General features: G+C 42.0%; 1 protein-coding gene across 6 annotated transcripts in view; it reads right to left on the bottom strand.

The window, feature by feature from the left end:
- SPIDR (scaffold protein involved in DNA repair) overlaps positions 1 to 19802 on the bottom strand; it is a 481415-nt gene extending 461613 nt beyond the window's left edge. For 2 of the 6 annotated variants that reach the window (XM_031669957.1, XM_031669958.1), the window contains exon 1: positions 19583 to 19760. In XM_031669957.1, coding sequence (XP_031525817.1) covers positions 19583 to 19615 — 33 coding nt within the window. In that variant the 5' untranslated portion in view covers positions 19616 to 19760. Of the gene's footprint in view, positions 1 to 19582 lie in introns of all 6 variants that reach the window. The other 4 variants (XM_031669953.1, XM_031669959.1, XM_031669954.1 and 1 more) reach the window with 3 other exon arrangements.
- Positions 19803 to 20006: the final 204 nt, after the last annotated feature.

Genomic DNA, 20006 nt, shown 5'->3' with positions numbered 1-20006 from the left:
TTAGCCCGGACGTGGTGGGCGGGGCACTTGTAGTCCCAGCTGCCCAGGCAGAGGCAGGAGAATGGTGAACCTGGGAGGCGGAGCTTGCAGAGAGCCGAGGTTGCACCACTGCACTCCAGCCTGGGCGACAGAGCAAGACTCTGTCTCAAAAAAAAGGAATAGGTCAGGCACAGTGGCTCATACCTATTATCCCAGAATGTTGGGAGGCTGAGGCTGGCAGATTGCTTGAACCCAGGAATTCAAGACCAGCCTGGGCAACATGGCAGAACCCCCTCTTTACAGCCCATTACAAAATCAGCCAGGTGTGGTGGCATGCTCTGGTGCTACTTGCGGAGGCTAAGGTGGGAGGATTGGCCTTCAGCCCGGGAGGTCAAGGCTGCAGTGAGCTGTGACCTATGCCCCTGAACTCCAGCCTGGGTAATAGAGAGAGACCGTGTCTCAAAAAAAAAAGGCAACAATGGAATCTGGCCGAGGTGCGGTGGCTCATGCTGTAATTCCCGAGTACTGGGAGGCGAGGCAGGTGAGGATCTCACAAGGTCAGGAGATTGAAACCATCCTGGCTAACCGGGTGAAACCCCATCTCTACTAAAAATACAAAAAATTAGCCAGATGTGGTGGCCCGAGCCTGTAGTCCCAGCTACTTTCGGGAGAGGCTGAGAGGCAGGAGAATAAGCGTGAACTTCGGGAGGTGGAGCTTGCAGTGAGCCAAGGTCGTGCCACTGCACTCTAGCCTGGGCGACAGTGCGAGACTGTGTCCAAAAAAACAGATGGAACCCTGAACTTGTTTAAGTAACCCCAAGAAGGCCAAAAAGAAACAAGACAGAGCTCAGAGGTGTAAAAATAAGATGGCTGACTTGAGCACTAACGATATCAGTAATTATCTTAAACAGGCTAGGCGAGGTAGCTCATGCCTGTAATCCCAGCACTTTGGGAGGCTGAGGTGGGCGAATCACTTCAGCTCACAAGTTCAAGACCAGCCTCAGCAACATGGCGAAACCTCGTCTCTACCAAAAGTACAAAAATTATCTGGGTATAGTGGTGCGCACCTGTGGTCCCAGCTACTCGGGAAACTGAAGTGGGAGGACAGTTTGAGCCTGGGAGGCAGAAGTGGCAGTGAGCCAAGATCATAAACCAATCATATGCTGTTCCGAAGAAGCTAACTTCAAATTCGACATTATAGGGAGGCTGAAAGTAAAAGAATGGAAAAAATTATACCAGGCAAACATTGATCAAAGAAGCAGGAATAACTGTATTAACATCTAATAAAGTAGACTTGAGAGCAAAGGTAATTACTACAAAGAGACAGAATGCATAATGATAAGAGGATCAATTCACTAGGAAAACATAGTATTAATTATGATAGAGACAGCAGACAGCCAAATGCCACCCATGTCATTGTGCACCGGGGCTTGCCTAAACATGCCCATGGTGAAAAATTCCACCCCTTAACACATGCACAGTAAGGGAAATAAATCAATGTGGAGGGGCTCAGACTAAGGCCCAACCTGCAAACTGGGAGAATGGGGTAGAGCCAAAGGGAATTCACGTCTTATGGCAACGGGTGGGGGCAGGGAGGAGCCTGGCCTCTCCAGCTTATGTGGGGTGGCCTGGTATTCAATCTGTGAGGTGGGAGCCTGTTGGCAGGACCCCCTTTCTTCCACTGAGAGCTTTCTTTTCATAAATACTGCTCTCCTCACCTTTCAATGTGGCCCCGTGCGTAATTTTTCCTGATCATGAGGCAAGAATCCGGATTTTAGCTGAACTAAGGAGCAAAAAACCCTGCATCACTATGCGCATGCCCAAGAAAAAACTGAAAAGGCCCTAACCTCTGAACTCTGGATCATCTCAAGGCTCTGCACAAGGAGGAAATGAAGGTTAAACTGGCATTACAAACTGTCAAAGCATATGTCTCAACAGAGTCCCTCCATAAAAGATGACAGACTTACTGGCTCAAAGCATTTAAGGTAATCTCTATCCAATAATCCACAGACGACTAAACGAAACACAAAACATCTTCATTAGCTACACGCAACAGGCAATAAGAACTTTACAAAATTCATCTAGTAAAATCATTAAACAAAATTATAGCACCAATAACAAACAGAAACCCTGAGGAGGGGATGGGAGAATTTAATATCCAGGGTCGTCACATCACACTATTTAAAATGTCCAGTTTTCAAGCAAAAATTATAGGCCAGGCAAGGTGGCTCATGCCTATAATCCCAGCCCTTTCGGAGGCTGGCAAGGCGGGTGTTATCATTTGAGACCAAGAGTTCGAGACCAGCCTGGCCAACATGGTGAAAGTCCGTCTCTATTAAAAATACAAAAATCAGCCAGGTGTGGTGGCACACGCCTATAATCCCAGCTACTCAGGAATCTGAGGCAGGAGAATCGCTTAAACCCAGGAGGCGGAAGTTGCAGTGAACTGAGATCGTGCCATGGCACTCCAGCCTGAACAACAGAGCAAGACTCCATCTCAAAAAAGAAAAGATAAGAAAAAAAATACAAAAATTAGCCCGGCGTGGTGGTGCAGGCCTGTAATCCCAGTTACTCAGGAGGCTGAGGCAGGAGAATCGCTTGAGCCCGGGAGGCGGAGGTTGCAGTGAACTGAGATCACGTCACTGCACACCAGCCTGGGCATCATGGCGAGACTGTCTCAAAAAAAAAAAAAAAAAAAAAAAAAAAATTATAACACACATGAAGAAACAGGAAAGCATGAAAAGGAAAAAATGCAGTCAAGAGAAAATGTCCCTGAGAGGAGCCAGAAGTTGGACTCACTAAACAATGACTTTAAATCACTTACTATAAACATATTCAAAAACATAAACTATATCCAAAAAGTGAAGAAAATTATAAAAATGCCTCACCAAATAGAGAATATCCATAAAGACACAGAAATTATAAAAAGACAGAACCAAATAGAAATTCAGAAGTTGAAAACTATAGTGACTGAAATGAAAATTTCACCTGAAATCAAAATTTGGCCTGGCAAAAAAAAAAAAAAGGAATTCACAAACTTTAAATAAGACAAATGAGATTATCCAAGCTGAGAAACAAGAAAAAAAGAACATAAAGAAAAATGAACAGAGCCTCAGAGACCTGTGGGACACCATCAGACACACAAATATATGCATAATAAGAGTCTCGGAAGGAAGGGGAGAGAGAGGTAGAAAGAATATTTGAGGAAACAAAGCCCAAAATGCTTCCTCAATTTGATGAAACGTTATGCAACCAAGAAGCTTAAAAACTCCAAACTGCATAAGATCTAAAGAGATCCACCCTAAACATACCATATCAACTGGTGAAAAACAGAAAAAACTACGAAAGTAGTTAAAGAAAATGACTCATCATATACAAAGGATCCTCAATAATCGTAACAACTGCATTCTTGACAGAAACCATGAAGACAACCCCCTACCCCAAGGAACAGCAGAATACACATTCTTCTAATGTAAACATGAAACATTCTCCACGACAGACCATATGTTAGGCCATAACTCAAGCTTCGATAAATTTAAAAGGAGTGAAATCACAGTAATACTATAGTAATACCGTTCTTAGACAATAATAGAACGAAATTTAAACCTTACAATAAAAATAAAATGAAAATTCAGAAGTATGCGAACATTAAACACACTCCTAAACAGCCAAGAGATCAAAAAAAGATATCATGAGAAAATTAGAAGATAACTTTAAAAGGAATGACAACAAAATACACCAAAACCTATAGATGCAGCTAAAGCAGTACTTACTGAGAAATCTGTAGCTGTAAATGACTATATTTAAAAAGAAGAAAGATCTTTAGTCAAGATCTTTAATCAAGAACTTAAACTTCCATCTGGCAGAAATAAATGACATAGAGAATAGAAAAACAACAAAGAATATAACAACAACAACAACAAAAACTAAAAGTTGGCTCCTCGAAAAGATCAACAAAATTGACAAGCTAGGCTGACCAAGGAGGTTTAGGGGCGGGGAAGAGAAGATTCAAACTACAAAACTCAGGAATAAAAGAAAGTGAGGAAGCACTACCAATTTTGGAGAAACTCAAAAGATTACAGAGAGCGTTATAAGGAAATAATATGAACTACATACCAACAAATTAAATAACTAAAATAAAATGAACAAATTCCTAGAAAGACAAACTAGCAAAACTGACTCAGAAATAAAAAACTGATCAGAGCCCTATAACAAATAAAGAGACTGAGTCAGTAACTTTAAAACTTCCTACAAAGAAAAGCCGAAGCTCAGAGGGCTATAATGGTGATTTGTAACATTTTAAGAAACAGTATCTATCCTTCAGAAACTCTTCCAAAATACAGAAGAGGGAATACTTCCTAATTCACACCATGAAACCAGTATTACCCTGATAAAACCAAAACATAACAAGGAAGCACAGAGCAAAACTGTTTATGAATATAGATGCAAAAATCCTGAATAAAATACTAGCAAACTGAATATAGCAACATATACAAAGAGTTATACACTATAACCAATAGACATTTTTCCCAGGAATAAAAAGTTGATGTAATATTCAAAATTCAATCAATGTCATATGTTATATTAACAAAATAAAGGATAAAAACCCTTGCCTCAATTAGATGTAGGAAAAGCAACTGACAAAGGCCAACAACTATTCCACGGTAAAAACTCTCAACAAACTAGCAATAGAAGGTTATTTCCTCAACCTGATAAAAACGTACATACAAAGAACCCACAGCTAACATTAAACAGAATAGTCAAATATTGGATGCTTTATCCCTAAAAGAAAGAACAAGAAAGGATGTCAACTCTTCCCATTTACATTCAATATTTGACTGGAGGTTCTAGCCATGGCAACGAGAAGAAATAAAAGATGTCTAAATTGGAAGTAGTAAAATAATGTCTACTGACAGCCAGCATGGTGTTTTGTTTGTTTTCTTTCTTTTTTTTTTTTTAAGAGACATGGTTGGCCGGGTGCGGGGGCTCACACCTGTAATCCCAGAACTTTGGGAGGCCGAGGTGGGTGGATCACAAGGTCAGGAGTTTGACACGAGCCCGGCCAACATGGTGAAAGCCCGTCTCTACTAAAAATACAAAAATTAACCAAGCATGGTGGCACATGCCTCTAACCCAACTGTTCAGGAGGCTGAGGCAGAAGAATCACTTGAACCCAGGAAGCAGAGGTTGCAGTGAGCTGAGATGGTGCCACTGCACTCCAGCCTGGGTAACAGAGCAAGATTCCATTTTGAGGGGGGCGGGGGAAGAGAGAGTCTCACTCTGTTGCCCAGGCTGGAGTGCAGTAGCACGATCATGGCTCACTGAAGCTTCTACCTCCTCAGCTCAAGCAATCCTCTTGCCTCAGCCTCCCAAGTAGCTGGGACCACAGGCATGAGCTACCACACCCTGCTAATTTTTGTGGTTTTTGTAGAGACTAAGTTTCACCATGTTGCCCACGTTGGTCTCGAACTCCTACGCTCAAGTGATCCACCTGCCTCAGCCTCCCAAAGTGCTGGGATTACTGGTGTGAGCCAACATGCCTAGCTGCATGATCCTGTACATAGGAAATCCTAAGGAATCCACACCCCAGAAAACCCAAACAACTATTAGAACCAATAAATGAGTTCAGCAAAGTTGCAGGATACAATCTCAATATAAAAACCAATTGAGCTGGGTGCGGTTGACTCATGCCTATAATCCCAGAGCTTTGCGAGGCCAAAACAGGAGCATCTCTTGAGCCCAGGAATTTGAGACCAGCCTGGGCAATACAGTGAGACTCCATCTCTACCAAAAAATTAACAAAAAATATTAGCCAGGCGCAGTAGCATGTGCCAGTAGAACTGCATTCAAAATAGCATCAAAAAGAATAAAACTCAGACTAAATGCTCCAATTAAAAGACACAGACTGGCAAACTGGATAAAGAGTCCGCGACCCATCAGTCGCTGTATTCAGGAGACCCATCTCACGCAAGAGAGCGTACATAGGCTCAAAATAAAAGGGATGGAGGAAGATTTACAAACAAATGGAGAACAAAAAGCAGGGTTGCAATCCTAGTCTCTGTTAAAACAGACTTTAAACCATCAAAGATCAAAAGAGACAAGGCAATTACATAATGGTAAAGGGATCAATTACATAATGGTAAAGGGATCAATTGCCTTTGTAAGGGAGACTTACAAAGAGACTTAGACTCCCATACAATAATAATGGGAGACTTCAACACCCCACTGTCAACATTAAGACAGATCAACAACACAGAAAATTAACAAAGGATATCCAGAATTGAACTCATCTCTGCAGCAAGCAGACCCTAATGAACATCTATAGAACTCTCCACCCCAAATCAACAGAATATACATTCTTCTCAGCACCACATCGCTTACTCCAAATTGACCACATGGTGGAAGTAAAACACTCTTCAACAAATGTGCAAGAACAAGAAATTATAACAAACTGTCTCTCAGACCACAGTGCAATCAAACTAAGAACTCAGGACTAAAAACTCAAAATCAAAACAGCTCAATTGTGGAAACTGAACAACCTTGCTCCTGGTGACTACTGGGTTACATAGCAGTAAGAAGGCGAAATAAAAGTATTCTCTGAAACCAATTGAGAACAAAGATACAACATACCAGAATCTCTGGGACACATTTAAAGAAAAGCAGTGTGTAGGAAATTTATAGCACTAAATGCCCACAAGACAAAGCTGGAAAGATCTAAAACTTGACACTCTAACATCCACAATTAAAAGAACCAGAGAAGCAAGAGCAAACACGATGAGAAAGCTATGAAGGCGGAAATAACTAGATCAGAGCAAGAACTAGAAAGAGATAGGGAACACAAAAACCCTCAAAAATCAATGAATCCTAGAGTTGGTTTTGAAAAAGATCAACAAAATTGATAGACGTATAAAGATAAAGAAAGAAAGAAGAATCAGATAGATGCAATAAAAATGAAAAGGGATATCACCGACCCACAGAAATACAAACTACCATCGAAAGAATACTATAAAACACCTCTAATGCAAATAAACTAGAAAATCTGGAAGAAATGGATAATTTCCTGGATCACTTACACTCTTCAAGACAACTAAACCAGGAAGAAGTTGAATCTGAATAGACCAATAGCAGGCTCTGAAATTGAGGCAATAATTAATACAACAAAAGTCTGGGACAGATGGATTCACAGCTGAATTCTACCAAGTACAAGGAGGAGCTGGTACCATTCCTTCTGAAACTATTCCAATCAATAGAAAAAGAATCCTCCTAACTCATTTTATGAGAGGTCAACATCATCCTGATACCAAAAGCCTGAGAACGCAACAAAAAAGAAATTTTAGACCAATATCCTGATGAATATCAATGCAAAAATCACTCAATAAAATACTGACAAACGGATTCAACAACACATCAAAAGTATCCACCATGAGCAAGTGGGCTTCATCCCTGGGATGCGAGGCTGGTTCAACATTCCCAAATCGTAAACATAATCCAGCATATAAACAGAACTAAAACCAAAGAACCACATGATTATCTCAATAGATGCAGAAAAGGCTTTTGACAAAATTCAACAGCCCTTCATGCGCTAAGCAGCTCAATAAATTAGGTATTGATGGGCATTACCTCAAAATAATAAAGTGTACATGACAAACCTAGTAATATCATACTGAATGGGCAAAACTGGAAAAATTCCTTTGAAAACTGTACAAGACAGGGATGCCCTCTCTCACCCTCCTATTCAACATAGTCATTTGGAGAGTTCTGGCTAAGACGTCAGGCAGAGAAAGAAATCAAAGGAAATTCCAGTTAGGAAAAGAAGTAGTCAGAGAGAAATGGTCCCTGTGGCAGATGACATGATTGTATGTATATTTAGAAACCCCATTGTCTCAGCCCAAAATCTCCTTAAGCTGATATTAAGCAACTTCAGCAAAGTCTCAGGATACAAAATTAATGCAAAATCACAAGCATTCTTATACACCAGTAACAGACAAAACAGACAGCCAAATAATGAATGAACTTCCATTCACAATTGCTTCAGAGATAAATACCTAGAATCCAACTTACAAGGGATGTAAGGACCTCTTCAAGGAGAACTAGAGCCACTGCTCAGTGAAATAAAAGAGAGGACACAAACAAATGGAAGAACATACCATGCTCATGGATAGGAAGAGAATCAATATCGTGAAAATGGCCATACTGCCCAAGGTTATTTATAGATTCAATGCCATCCCCATCAAGCTACCAATGAGTTTCTTCACAGAATTGGAAAAAACTGCTTCAAAGTTCATATGGAACCAAAAAGAGCCCGCATCTCAAGACAATTCTAAGTCAAAAGAACAAAGCTGGAGGTATCACACTACCTGACACAAACTATACTACAAGGCTACAGTAACCAAAACAGCATGGTACTGGTACCAAAACAGAGATATAGACCAATGGAACAGAACAGGAGCCTCAGAAATAATACCACACATCTACAGCCATCTGATCTTTGACAAACCTAGAGAAACAAGAAATGGGAAAGGGATTCCCTATTTAATAAATGGTGCTGGGAGAATTGGCTAGCCATAAGTGATAGAAAGCTGAAACTGGATCCCTTTCCTTGCCTCGCCTCACGAGAATTAATTGAGATGGATTAGGACTTAAATGTTAGACCTAATACCATAAAAACCCTAGAGGAAAACCTAGGTAGTACCATTCAGGACACATAGGCATGGGCAAAGACTTCATGTCTAAAACACCAAAAACATGACAGCAAAAGCCAAAAGTCAGCAAATGGGATCTAATTAAACTAAGAGCTTCTGCACAGCAAAAGAAATACCATTAGAGTGAACAGGCAACCTACAGAATGGGAGAAAATGTTTGCAAATCTACTCATCTGACAAAGGGCTAATATCCAGAACCTACAAAGAACTCCAAACAAATTGACAAGAAAAAACAAACAACCCCATCAAAAAAAGTGGGCAAAAGGATATGAACAGACATTTCTCAAAAGAAGACATTCATTCAACCAACAGACACATGAAAAAATGCTTCGTCATCACTGGCATCAAGAGAAATGCAAAATCAAAACCACAATGAGATACCATCTCACACCAGTTAAGAATGGCAATCATTAAAAGTCAGGAAGCAACAGGTGCTGGAGAGGATGTGGAGAAGCTAGAACATTTTACACTGTTGGTGAGTTGTAAACTAGTTCAACCATTATGGAAAACAGTATGGCGATTCCTCCAAAGGATCTAGAACTAGATGTACCATATGACCTAACCATCCCATTACTGGGATATACCCAAAGATTATAAATCATGCTGCTATAAGACACATGCACCGCGTGTGTTTATTGACACTATTCACAATAGCAAAGACTTGGGAATCAGCAAATGTCCATCGGTGACGAATTTAGTTAAGAAAATGTGGCTTTATATACACCATGGAGAATACTATGCAGCCATAAAGGATGAGTTTGTGTCCTTTGTAGGGACATGGATGCAGCTGGAAACTTCATCATTCTTAGCAAACTATCACAAGAACAGAAAACCAAACACCATGTTCTCTCCTCATAGGTGGGAACTTCAGACAATGAGATCACTTGGACACCGGGGAAGGGAACATCACACGGGGCCTATCCTTGGGAGAGGATTGCATTGGGAGTTATACCTGATGTAAATGATGAGTTGATGGGTGCTGGCGAGTTGATAAGGTGCAGCACAGCAACATGGCACAAATATACATATGTAACAAACCTGCGTTATGCATGTACCCTAGAACTTAAATTAAAAAAAAAAAAAAAAAAAGAATAAAACTCCTAGGAATAAATTTAACCAAAGAAGTACGGACTTTTTCACTGAAAACTGTAAAACATAGCTAGAAATTAAAGAAGATCTAAATAAATGAAAAAGACAACCCATGCTCACAGGAAATAATATTAAGATGATAATATTCTCTAATTTGTCTATATATTCAACCCAATCAAAATCCCAGACGGCTTTCTGCAGAAATTGACAAGCTGCTATTATTCATATGGGAATGCAACAAACCCAAAACAGTTTAAAAAATCTCAAAACAGAAAACAAGTCAGAAACTCACACGTCTAATTTCAACACTGCCAAGTTACAGTAATTAAAACAAGATGGTACTAAAATAAAGGGAGACATGAGATCAGTGGAATAGAATTCATAGGCCAGAAACAAATCTTTACTTTTATGGTCAACTGATTTTCAATTAAAACAAAAAAGTGCCAAGACAATTCAAGGACAAAGAACAATTTTTTTCAACAAAGAGTGTTGAGACAACTGAGTATCCACATCCACAAGAATGAAGTTGTATCCCTATCTCACTGTGTAGAAAAATTAACTCTGAATGAATCACAGACCTAAATGTAAGAGCTAAAACTATAACCCTTGGAAGAAAACATAGGAATAAATCTTTGTGACCTTGGTTTAGGCAATGATTTATTAGACATGACACCAAAAGGCACAAGCAACAAAAGAAAAAACAAATTGGACCTCATCAAAATTATTAAAAACATTTGTACTTCAATAAGAGAATGAAAAGGAAACCCAAAGAATGGGAGAAAATATCTGCAAATCATACATCTTATAGGGGAACAGTATACAGAATTTTAAAGAACTCATGATTAAACAATAAAACGGCAAATAACCCAACGAAAATGCAGCCAAAAATGCTGAATAAACATTTCTTCAAGATACAGAAATGCCCAATAAGTACATGAAAAGATGTTCAACCTCATTAGAGAACTGCAAACCAAACCACAGTGAGGTGACACTTCATAACCATTAGGATGACTAAAATCAAACGACAGGCAATGGCAAGTGTTAGCAAGAATGTGGCAAAATTAGAATATTCATTCCTTGCTGGTGAGACTGTAAAAGGTGCAACCACTTTGGAAAATTTTAAGTTATCCAAAACGTAAACATACAGTTATTATGTGACCCAAAAATTCCACTGCTAGAGAAAAAAAACTTAGGTCTACATAAAAACACATACACAAACGTTCAACGCAGGCCAGGCATGGTGGCTCACGGCTGTAATCCCAACACCTTGGGAAGCTGAGATGGGAGGATCTCTTGAGCCCAGGAGTTTGAGACCAGCCTGGGCAATATAGTGAGACCTCATCTAAATTTAAAAAAAATATACGTTCAAAGCAACATTATTCTTAACAGCCCAAAAGAGGAAATAATCCAAATGTCTATCAACTAACAAATGGATTTTTAAAATGCAGTATGTCCAGGCAATGAAAAATGTATTCAAAATAAATAGGAATGAAGTACTGATACATGCAACAACATGTATAAACCTGGAAAACATTATGCTTAATGAAAGAAGCCAGTCACAAAATGACCACACTTTATGTGAAATGTCCAGAATAGGCAAATCCATACACACCGAAAGTAGCTTAGTGGTTGCCAATGGATGAGGGAAGAGAGAATGGGGAGTGACTAGTAATAGCTAGGGGGTTTCTTTTTGGGGTCATGAAAATATTCTACAATTAGGAACGTTTGTACAACTCTGTAAATATACTAGAAACCACTGGATTTTCCACTTTAAAAAGGTGGATTTTATTATCTATAAAACTGAGTAACAACATTGCCAATGAGACTGTAAAATTATACAGATACAACCACTTTCAAAAAGTTTGTCACTTTCTTACAGAGTTAAACATCAAATTACCATAGGTTCTGGTAATTACACACTTAGGCATTTATCTCAGAGAAATGAAAACTTATGTTCACACAAAAACTTGTACACAAATGTTTATAGCAGTTTTATTTGCAATAACCAAAATCTGAAAGCAGCCTAGAGGTCCTTCAATAATAAATGTTAATCCAAACTCTGGTATGTCCATTATATGGAACACTACTCAGCAATTAAAACAAAGAAACTACTGGCTGGGCGCGGTGGCTCATGCCTGTAATCCTAGCACTTTGGGAGGCCGAGGCGGTTGGATTGCATTGCCTGAGCTCAGGAGTTCAAGACCAGCCTGGGCAACAAGGTGAAACCCTGTCTCTACTAAAATACAAAAAATTAGCCGGGCATGGCAGCGGGCGCCTGTAGTATCAGCTACTCAGGAGGCTGAGGCAGCAGAATCATTTGAACTGGGGAGGCAGAAAGTTGCAGTGAGCTGAGATCGCGCTATTGCACTCCAGCCTGGGCAAGACAGTGAGACTCCAACTCAAAAAAACAAATAAAAACAAAACAAAACAAAAAGAAACTACTGATATTCAAAACAACTTGGATAAATCATGAGAGTTTGATGTTGTATTTAAAAAAAAAACCTCAGACTAGGCACTGTGGCTCATGTCTGTAATCCCAGCATTTTGGGATGCCGAGGCGGGCGGATCACCTGAGGTCAGGAGTTCGAGACCAGCCTGACCAACATGGTGAAACCCCATCTCTACTAAAAATACAAAATCAGCCAGGTGTGGCAATGCATGCCTGTAATCCCAGCTACTCGGGAGACTGAGGCAGGAGAATCACTTGACCCCAGGGAGCAGAGGTTACAGTGAGCCGAGATCATGCCATTGCACTCCAGCCTGGGCAACAAGAGTAAAACTCCATCTCAGAAAAAGAAAAAAAACAACAACAACCTCAAAAGGTTACATACTACGTGATTCCATTTATGTAACATGCTTGAAATGACAAATTTTTTTCTAGTAATTAGGGGAGCTGGAGTTACTGGAAGTGAGTGACTGTGATTATAAAAGAGATCCTTGTGCTGATGGACAGTAACTTGACTGTGGTGGTGGATACACAAACCTACAGAATCTACATGTGATAGAACTGCAAAGAATTGTTATGGCCTGATGTTTATGCCTCCTCAAAATATATTTGTTGAAATCCTAACCCCTGAGGTGATGGTATTAGGAGGTGGGGCCTTTGGTAGGTGATTAGAAGTTATGGGATTGATGCCCTTATAAAAGAGATCTTGGAGAGCTCCTTTACCTCTTCCACCATATAAAGACATGGTGAGAATATGGCTGTCTATTAACCAGAAAGCAGGCCCTCACCAGACATGAAATCTGTCAACACTTTGATCTAGCAAGGTCCAGCCTCCAGAATCAGTTTATAAAACAATTATTCTCTATGTTACTCACAATTGTCTGTGAATTTACAATCATCTCAATTAAAATAAATGGAATGAGATGTGCAAGGGACTGCTGGGTTTTACAATAAACTTTTTTGTAGTATTTTACCTTACCTATAAACATGTATTATTTTGACTAAAAAGAAAACACGTTTTCCCTTAAGTAAGGTACTCTATGCAAAGTGCTTAACATACAGAAAGTTTTCAATATAAAGCTCTCCTTCCCTTTGGTTTGAGGAATAAGACAACCTCTAGGCCAGGCACAGTGGTTCACGCTGTAATCCTAGCACTTTGGGAGGCCAAGGAGAAAGAATGCTTGAGGCCAGGAATTGAAAACCAGTCTCAGTAACACAGCAAGACCCTATCTCTACAAAAGAAACTTAAATATTAGCCAGGCACAGTGGCATGGCCTGTGGTCCCAGCTACTCGGGAGGCCAAAATGGGAGGATCCCTTCAGCCCAGGAGCTCAAGACTGCAGTGAGTCATGATCACGTCCCTGTGCCCCTGCGCCCCACAGCCTGGGTGACAGAGGAAGACCGTCTCCCAAAAAAAAAAAAAAAAAACAACAAGACAACTGAGATGTCTATACCAAGTAGTCTAATTCTGAGATGTAGAGCCAGCAGTAAATCATTCAATGAGATTATCAAGGCCCTAAACTGGAACCATGAGGTACTCCTACCAAGATAACTATGAGAATTTCCTGCCATCACTGAAAAACTTGAAAATGAGCCTTTTTTTCTTGTTCAACAAGCTGAAAGACAGCAATTCCAGGGAAATCTAGAGACAAAGTAGTAGAGGATGTACACTATCTTTGTCCTCATATGATTTAATTATCATGGTGTTTCATTATTAATTGCTTTCATTATCACCAACATTTATTGAGTGCTTATATGCTCTGTATATCATCCCATGCATTCTCATTACTTAATCCTCACATCAACCCAGCAACATAGGTATTAACCCCATTTTATAAAGAAAAGATAACTCAACGTTAGGTATATTGCCCTATTCAGAGAGCTAGGAAGCAATGTGTCAAGATTTTCTCCCATGTATGTCTATGTCCAAAACTAAAGATTCTAGCCACTTGTTCTCCATTATCTTACATTAATAAAAGTGTCTATCAACAACTATACAATCACTTCCCACACATAGGCACCACAAGTGAGTTTCTGACTGGGCTCTAAGTATCTGAAAATTCACTGGGACTTTTCAGTCCTACTCACATTATCAGAGTCACTCCCTCCCAATCATGATGTCTCCCATGCCATTCTGCACTCTATAGCCTACTTCTTCAGTGCTGCCTTTCAAGCACTAAGACCCCTACCCTTTGACCAACCCATGGGGTTACCAATCACCAACCCATGGCGCCACTGGAAAAAAGTCCAAAAATGATAGCAGCTCCCTCCAGTTATTCTTATTACATGTCCTTGGCCACTGTTGAACACTTATTCCCTAGTCCTCCATTCATTCACACACACACACACACACACCCCTACACAGAATCTCACACATACATGTGAGTTCCATACCCACACTTCTCGACATCTCCGTATCAGCCCCATAGCTCATGTTGTCACATCTTCCCCAGGAAAAAAAAATTAGCCATCGTAAAAATCAGCTAACTTCCCATCTACTGAGCTCTCCTTCTTCCCTACAGTCTCCCGGGGAAATGTTACTATTCTCTGAAACTAACTCTGCTCTGTAATGGAATCCAATCCTTCTAAGATACTAAAAGGTCCTGACTCTCCCCATTGGCTTCTTCCTTCCTACTTCAAAGAGGCAAAGTGTTGCCCTGTCTTGACAAAGAAAACACTTTTCAAACTGCAGCCTTGAGTACTCTTCAAACTCATGTGTACATTGTATTTAATCAATACCTACCATCTGCTTGCCCTAGTGCAAGAAGCACCAGAAATAAAATAAATTGGCTGAGTGCCGTAGCTCATGCCTATAATCCCAGCACTTTGGAAGGCTAAGGCACGGAGGATTGCTTGAGGCCAGGAGTTCAAGACTAATCTGGATAATATGGCAAGACACCATCTCCACAAAAAATTTAAAAACAAGCTGGGTGTTGTGGTGCACCCCTGTAGTTTCAGCTACTGGGGAGGCTGAGGTGGGAGGATCGCTTAAGCCTGAGAGGTCGAGGGTGCAAAGAGCCACATCGCACCACTGCACTCCAGCTTAGGGTGACAGAGTGAGACCCTGTTTAAAAACATAAAAAATAAAAATAAAAATAAAAATAAAAGAAAGAAAAGAAGTTTCAGTGATGAGAGGGACCCAAACGGTTAGAGAAAGAAGGTGTCATCAGCAAGATGTACTCTTCCTTTATTTCTCTCTTTCATGATCTTGCCGAGATAGTTTTTCTTTCAGTGGAAGAGTGAGCAGAAGGCGGGGCGAGGAGCTAGAAGCTATAACTCAGCCTAACGAGGTGAAAGGAGCTGTGAGAGTATTACAGCTGGGGAGGAACAGAAAATCTCAAAAGGCGCCGGGCGCAGTGGCTCACACCTGTAATCCTAGCACTGTGGGAGGCTGAGGCGGGTGGATCACCTGAAGTCAAGAGTTCAAGACCAGCCTGATCAACATGGTGAAACTCCGCCTCTTCTAAAGTACAAAAAAAGTTAGCCGGGCATGATGGCAGGTGCCTATAATTCCAGCTACTCAGGAGGCTGAGACAGGAGAATGACTTGAACCCAGGAGACGGTGGGTGCAGTGAGCCGAGATCGGGCCACTGCACTGCAGCCTGGGTGGCTGAGCAAGACTCTGTCTCAAAAAAAAAAAGAAAGAAAAAAAGAAAATCTCAAAAGGCAAGCTGCTGCCCAAGAACAGGAGTATATGTGGTCGTCCTTGGCTATTTCATAAGGTAAGGGAGAACACAAGGCATAAAGGGAAGAATCACAGCATGTTAAGGGATAGTGAGGGGCTAAAGCAGGAGAAACCCATGGAGGGAAGTGAGGAAAGAACTAAGATACCTCAGTCTTTGAGCAACCGACTGCCTTAATCTCCTTGAGTCTTAAATTCCACATATCTATATATCCTAATATCAGTTAAGTGGCAAATGACTTTCCCACTTCTCACAGGTTCAACTTCCTGAATCATCATGGGTTCCTTCCTCTTCCTCTTTCAATTGCAGTTGCCTAAATCTCACCTTCCATTTGTAGTCTATCAACTCAGTCCTTTCCATTCTATTCCTAATTCCACTACTTTAGTCCATGACCACATCACCTTTCATCTTAAGAGTCCTGATACATCTGTGTGGTTTGTCCAAAATTGCAAAATCATTCAACTGTATCGCTGAGGCTGATACCCAAGTCTTCAGACTAGGGTATTTCCTCATGTTTCTTCACACCTAGAATACTTGCAAATCTTCTAAACTAGTTCCCCTTTCATAAATTCACATGTTTATTAGGTATCTAGTATGTACAAGGGATATGACAGGTACTCTGGGGAATATAGGCTGAAGAAATAGTCCCTAATCTTAAATGTCTAGACTGTAAGCTAATAAAGGTGTAGACACAAATAAACCTAATGTAAGACACGGAGTAGTAAGAGTTACCTACATAAAATTCCACAGACTACAGAAGAAAGTTCATTTACAGCTGGGATAATTTGGGAGGCGAAATTTGGGGTGGGCCTCAGTGGATGATTAAGATTCCAATCAGCAGAAATGGGAGAATTGGCATTATTCCAAACCAAGAAAATACAGAAGAAAGTTCATTTACAGCTGGGATAATTTGGGGGAAGGTGGGATTTGGAGTAGGCCTCAATGGATGATAAAGATTCCATGGCTGGAAGCGGTGGCTCACACCTGTAATCCCAGCACTTTGGGAGGCTGAGGCAGGTAGATCACGACGTCAGGTGATTGAGACCATCCAGGCTAACACGGTGAAACCCCGTCTCTAACAAAAATTTTTTAAAATTAACTGGGTGTAGTGGCGGGTGCCTGTAGTCCCAGCGACCCGGGAGGGAGGCTAAGGCAGAAGAATGGCATGAACCTGGGAGGTGGAGCTTGCAGTGAGCCGAGATTGCGCCACTGCATTCCAGCCTGGGCGACACAGCAAGACTGCGTCCCCCGCCCCCCCCCCAAAAAAAAATTATCAATCAGCAGAAATGGGAGAACTGGCATTATTCCAAACCAAGAACATATGCAATTACCACTAAGGGGCAAGAAAGTACAGTGACAGCAATAGTCTATTTTACCTATAAGATAAATAATGAACAAAGCTATAAAGTTAAGAAATAAGACACAGATACATTATGGAGGCTGTGAAAAGCAGGCTGAGAGCCTGAACAAAAGCAAGGTCTGGGGCAGATTAGCTGAATATAAATCCTAGCTTCTTCCCTTAACTGCTCTGTGACCTTAGGCAAATTAGCCTCTCTGCTGAGCCACAGTTACCTCATCCATAAAACAAGACTAATGGTATCTACCTCACAGGACTGTTAAAATAAATTAGTTAATACATATAAAGCACTAAACACAGGGTAAGTCTGCAATAAATGATGATGTAGCCAATAAGTAAAACGAGATTTAGGTAGAGGACTAACAATATAATCAAAGTAGTGCCTAAGGGAAAGTCACCTCTGAAGATGGAATGGGAGCATGCTAGCTGGCACCACACAGCAACACTCCAACCATTAAAGTCCTTTGAGACTGACCAAGGGAGACAAAAACAAAAAATAAATTCCTGTGAAATACTGTGGAAGCCAGCATCCAAGGTGGGCCCTGTGATCCCCAGCTCCTGGGGATCCTCTATAGTCTCCTCATACATTGTACCGGGTTGGTCCATGCAATGAATAGACAGCAGATGGGATGTCACTTCTGAGATTAGGCTATGAAAGACACGGGGGCGAATATCTTGTTGCTCTCTCTCTTGCTCTTGGGAAAGCCAGGACCCTGTTTTAAGCTGCCCTATGGAGCTATCAAGAAACAACCATGTGAGTGAGCTTGGAACTGTATTCTCCAGCTCCAATGACCTTTATTTGACTGCAGCCTTGTGGGAGATCCTGAACTACAACCACATAGTTGAGCCGTTCTCAGATTCCTGACTCTCAGAAACTCTATGATATAATAAATATTTGTTATGAACTGCTTCAGTTTTCAGCAACGTATTACACAACAGACAACTGTACGACTACTAAAAAAATTTGATAAGAGTCTTGAAAAACGACAAGATGAAGAGACCAGAAATGAACGTCAATTCAAAAATACTAAGATTTCTGAGTCAAGAGAAACTGTTAGGGCCTGGAGGACTAAGGGTGAGATGATGATTTTGTGATGCACCAAGTTTGAGCTCTAGGGAAAGATCTAATATAGATCTGAAAGTCATCTATACAGCAATGACAATTAACTTCAATGTATGATAATTGCCCAAAGCAAATGTGGAAAATGAGAAGCAGCACAAGGCCAAAAATTAGAACATGGCACGAACACAGTAAAGAGAAGAAAATAAGCTGTTGCAAGACAGGAAGACAATCAGGGTAGCAACATCAGGGATGTTCCAAAAGAAATAAAAGCAGGTGGTCAATGTGTCAAATGCTCCAATGACCAAGTAAATAACTTACACTGGATTTAGCAAATTGATGTATTTCCTTGATTTCTTTTCATACATTAATACTTCTGAAATCAGGCTGTATCTTATAATCAACAGAGGTGCCTGAAATGAATTTCTTTATTCCCTAAAGCCAGTCACAAAATTGATGGTGTGGGCTGATAATAAATGGTATTTGAGAAGCAAGAAAGCATGGTAGTAGTAAAGAAGTTGAACCAGTATATGTGGACTATTTTTTTCAGAAGTTTTCGAGTAAAGGGAAGAGTCAAGAAAGGAGGTCCTGTGTTTGCTTTTTAAAAAATGTTTTACTATGAGACAAACGTATTTGAAAGCAAGGAAGTTAGAAGGAACTTTAAAACGATAAAGGACACATGCCAGAACAAGCACAATTAGCAGAACAAAAAAGGACGCACTGGCGGATACAGGTGCAATTAAACACCATTCACCCAACGATTCCTAGGCACCCGCGCTCGTTCTGGACCCCGAGGCAGCGCGGTGTCCAAGAACTGGGCGGTCAGACGCACAGTCCCCTCCCAGTGCTGCAGGAAGAAAGGCAGAGTTGACAAGGGATTATCCGAGGAGACTGGCAAAGCCATGCCAGGATTACCTGCTGTTTGGTGCAGTACACCAGAATCAAAAACAGACAAAAGTAAAGCCAAGTATCCCCGAGGCGGACACACGCTCCCGCCCGCTGCGTCCCTCGGCGGCCCCACCCCTCGCCTTCCGTACTGCGGCTGAGGGCCCGGCCCACACGCCAGGACCAGACCCGGACCTGGGGGCGGCACCCCGCTGCGCTGGCTGGCTCCACGCTCGCAGACGGGACCCGCCACCACTGAGCCCTCCACTCCCAACGCCCACACTCTCTCACCCCAGCAGCCCTGGGCCAGCCCCGCGCCGGCCCGCCGCTTGCCCGCAACGCGGGAAACGGCGCGGCACCCACTCCCAACCCAGAGCCTACCTTCGAAGCTCCAGCGCGCCAGCCCCGGGGCATCTCCAGAAGCGAAGCCTGAGCGTACCGCCCCCTCAGCGCGCCGCCGTCCCACCTCGGCGCGCCGCACCGCCGTCCCACCTCGGCGCGCCGCACCGCCGTCCCACCTCGGCGCGCCGCACCGCCGTCCCACCTCGGCGCCGCACCCGCCGTCCCGCCTCGGCGCGCCGCACCGCCGTCCCACCTCGGCGCGCCGCGCCATAGATCCCCACCTCGGCGCCGCACCGCTGCCATTGGCGGAGCGCTCAGGCCTGAGGCAAGGGCTTCGTGAGGGGCAGGAAAGAGCTTCTCGGGCCCCAGGCTAGGGCCTCGGGACTGCCTGGTTGGGCCCAGAGCCCGGAAGGAGCGCAGCACTTGGAGAAGGTTTCCTCCCAGGGCTGGTGGGGTCGCGAAG

Source organism: Papio anubis, chromosome 8 (genome assembly GCF_008728515.1).
Source record: "Papio anubis isolate 15944 chromosome 8, Panubis1.0, whole genome shotgun sequence".
In the NCBI taxonomy this organism is placed as follows: Eukaryota; Metazoa; Chordata; class Mammalia; order Primates; family Cercopithecidae; genus Papio; species Papio anubis.
This window is presented reverse-complemented; position numbering and strand designations above follow the sequence as displayed.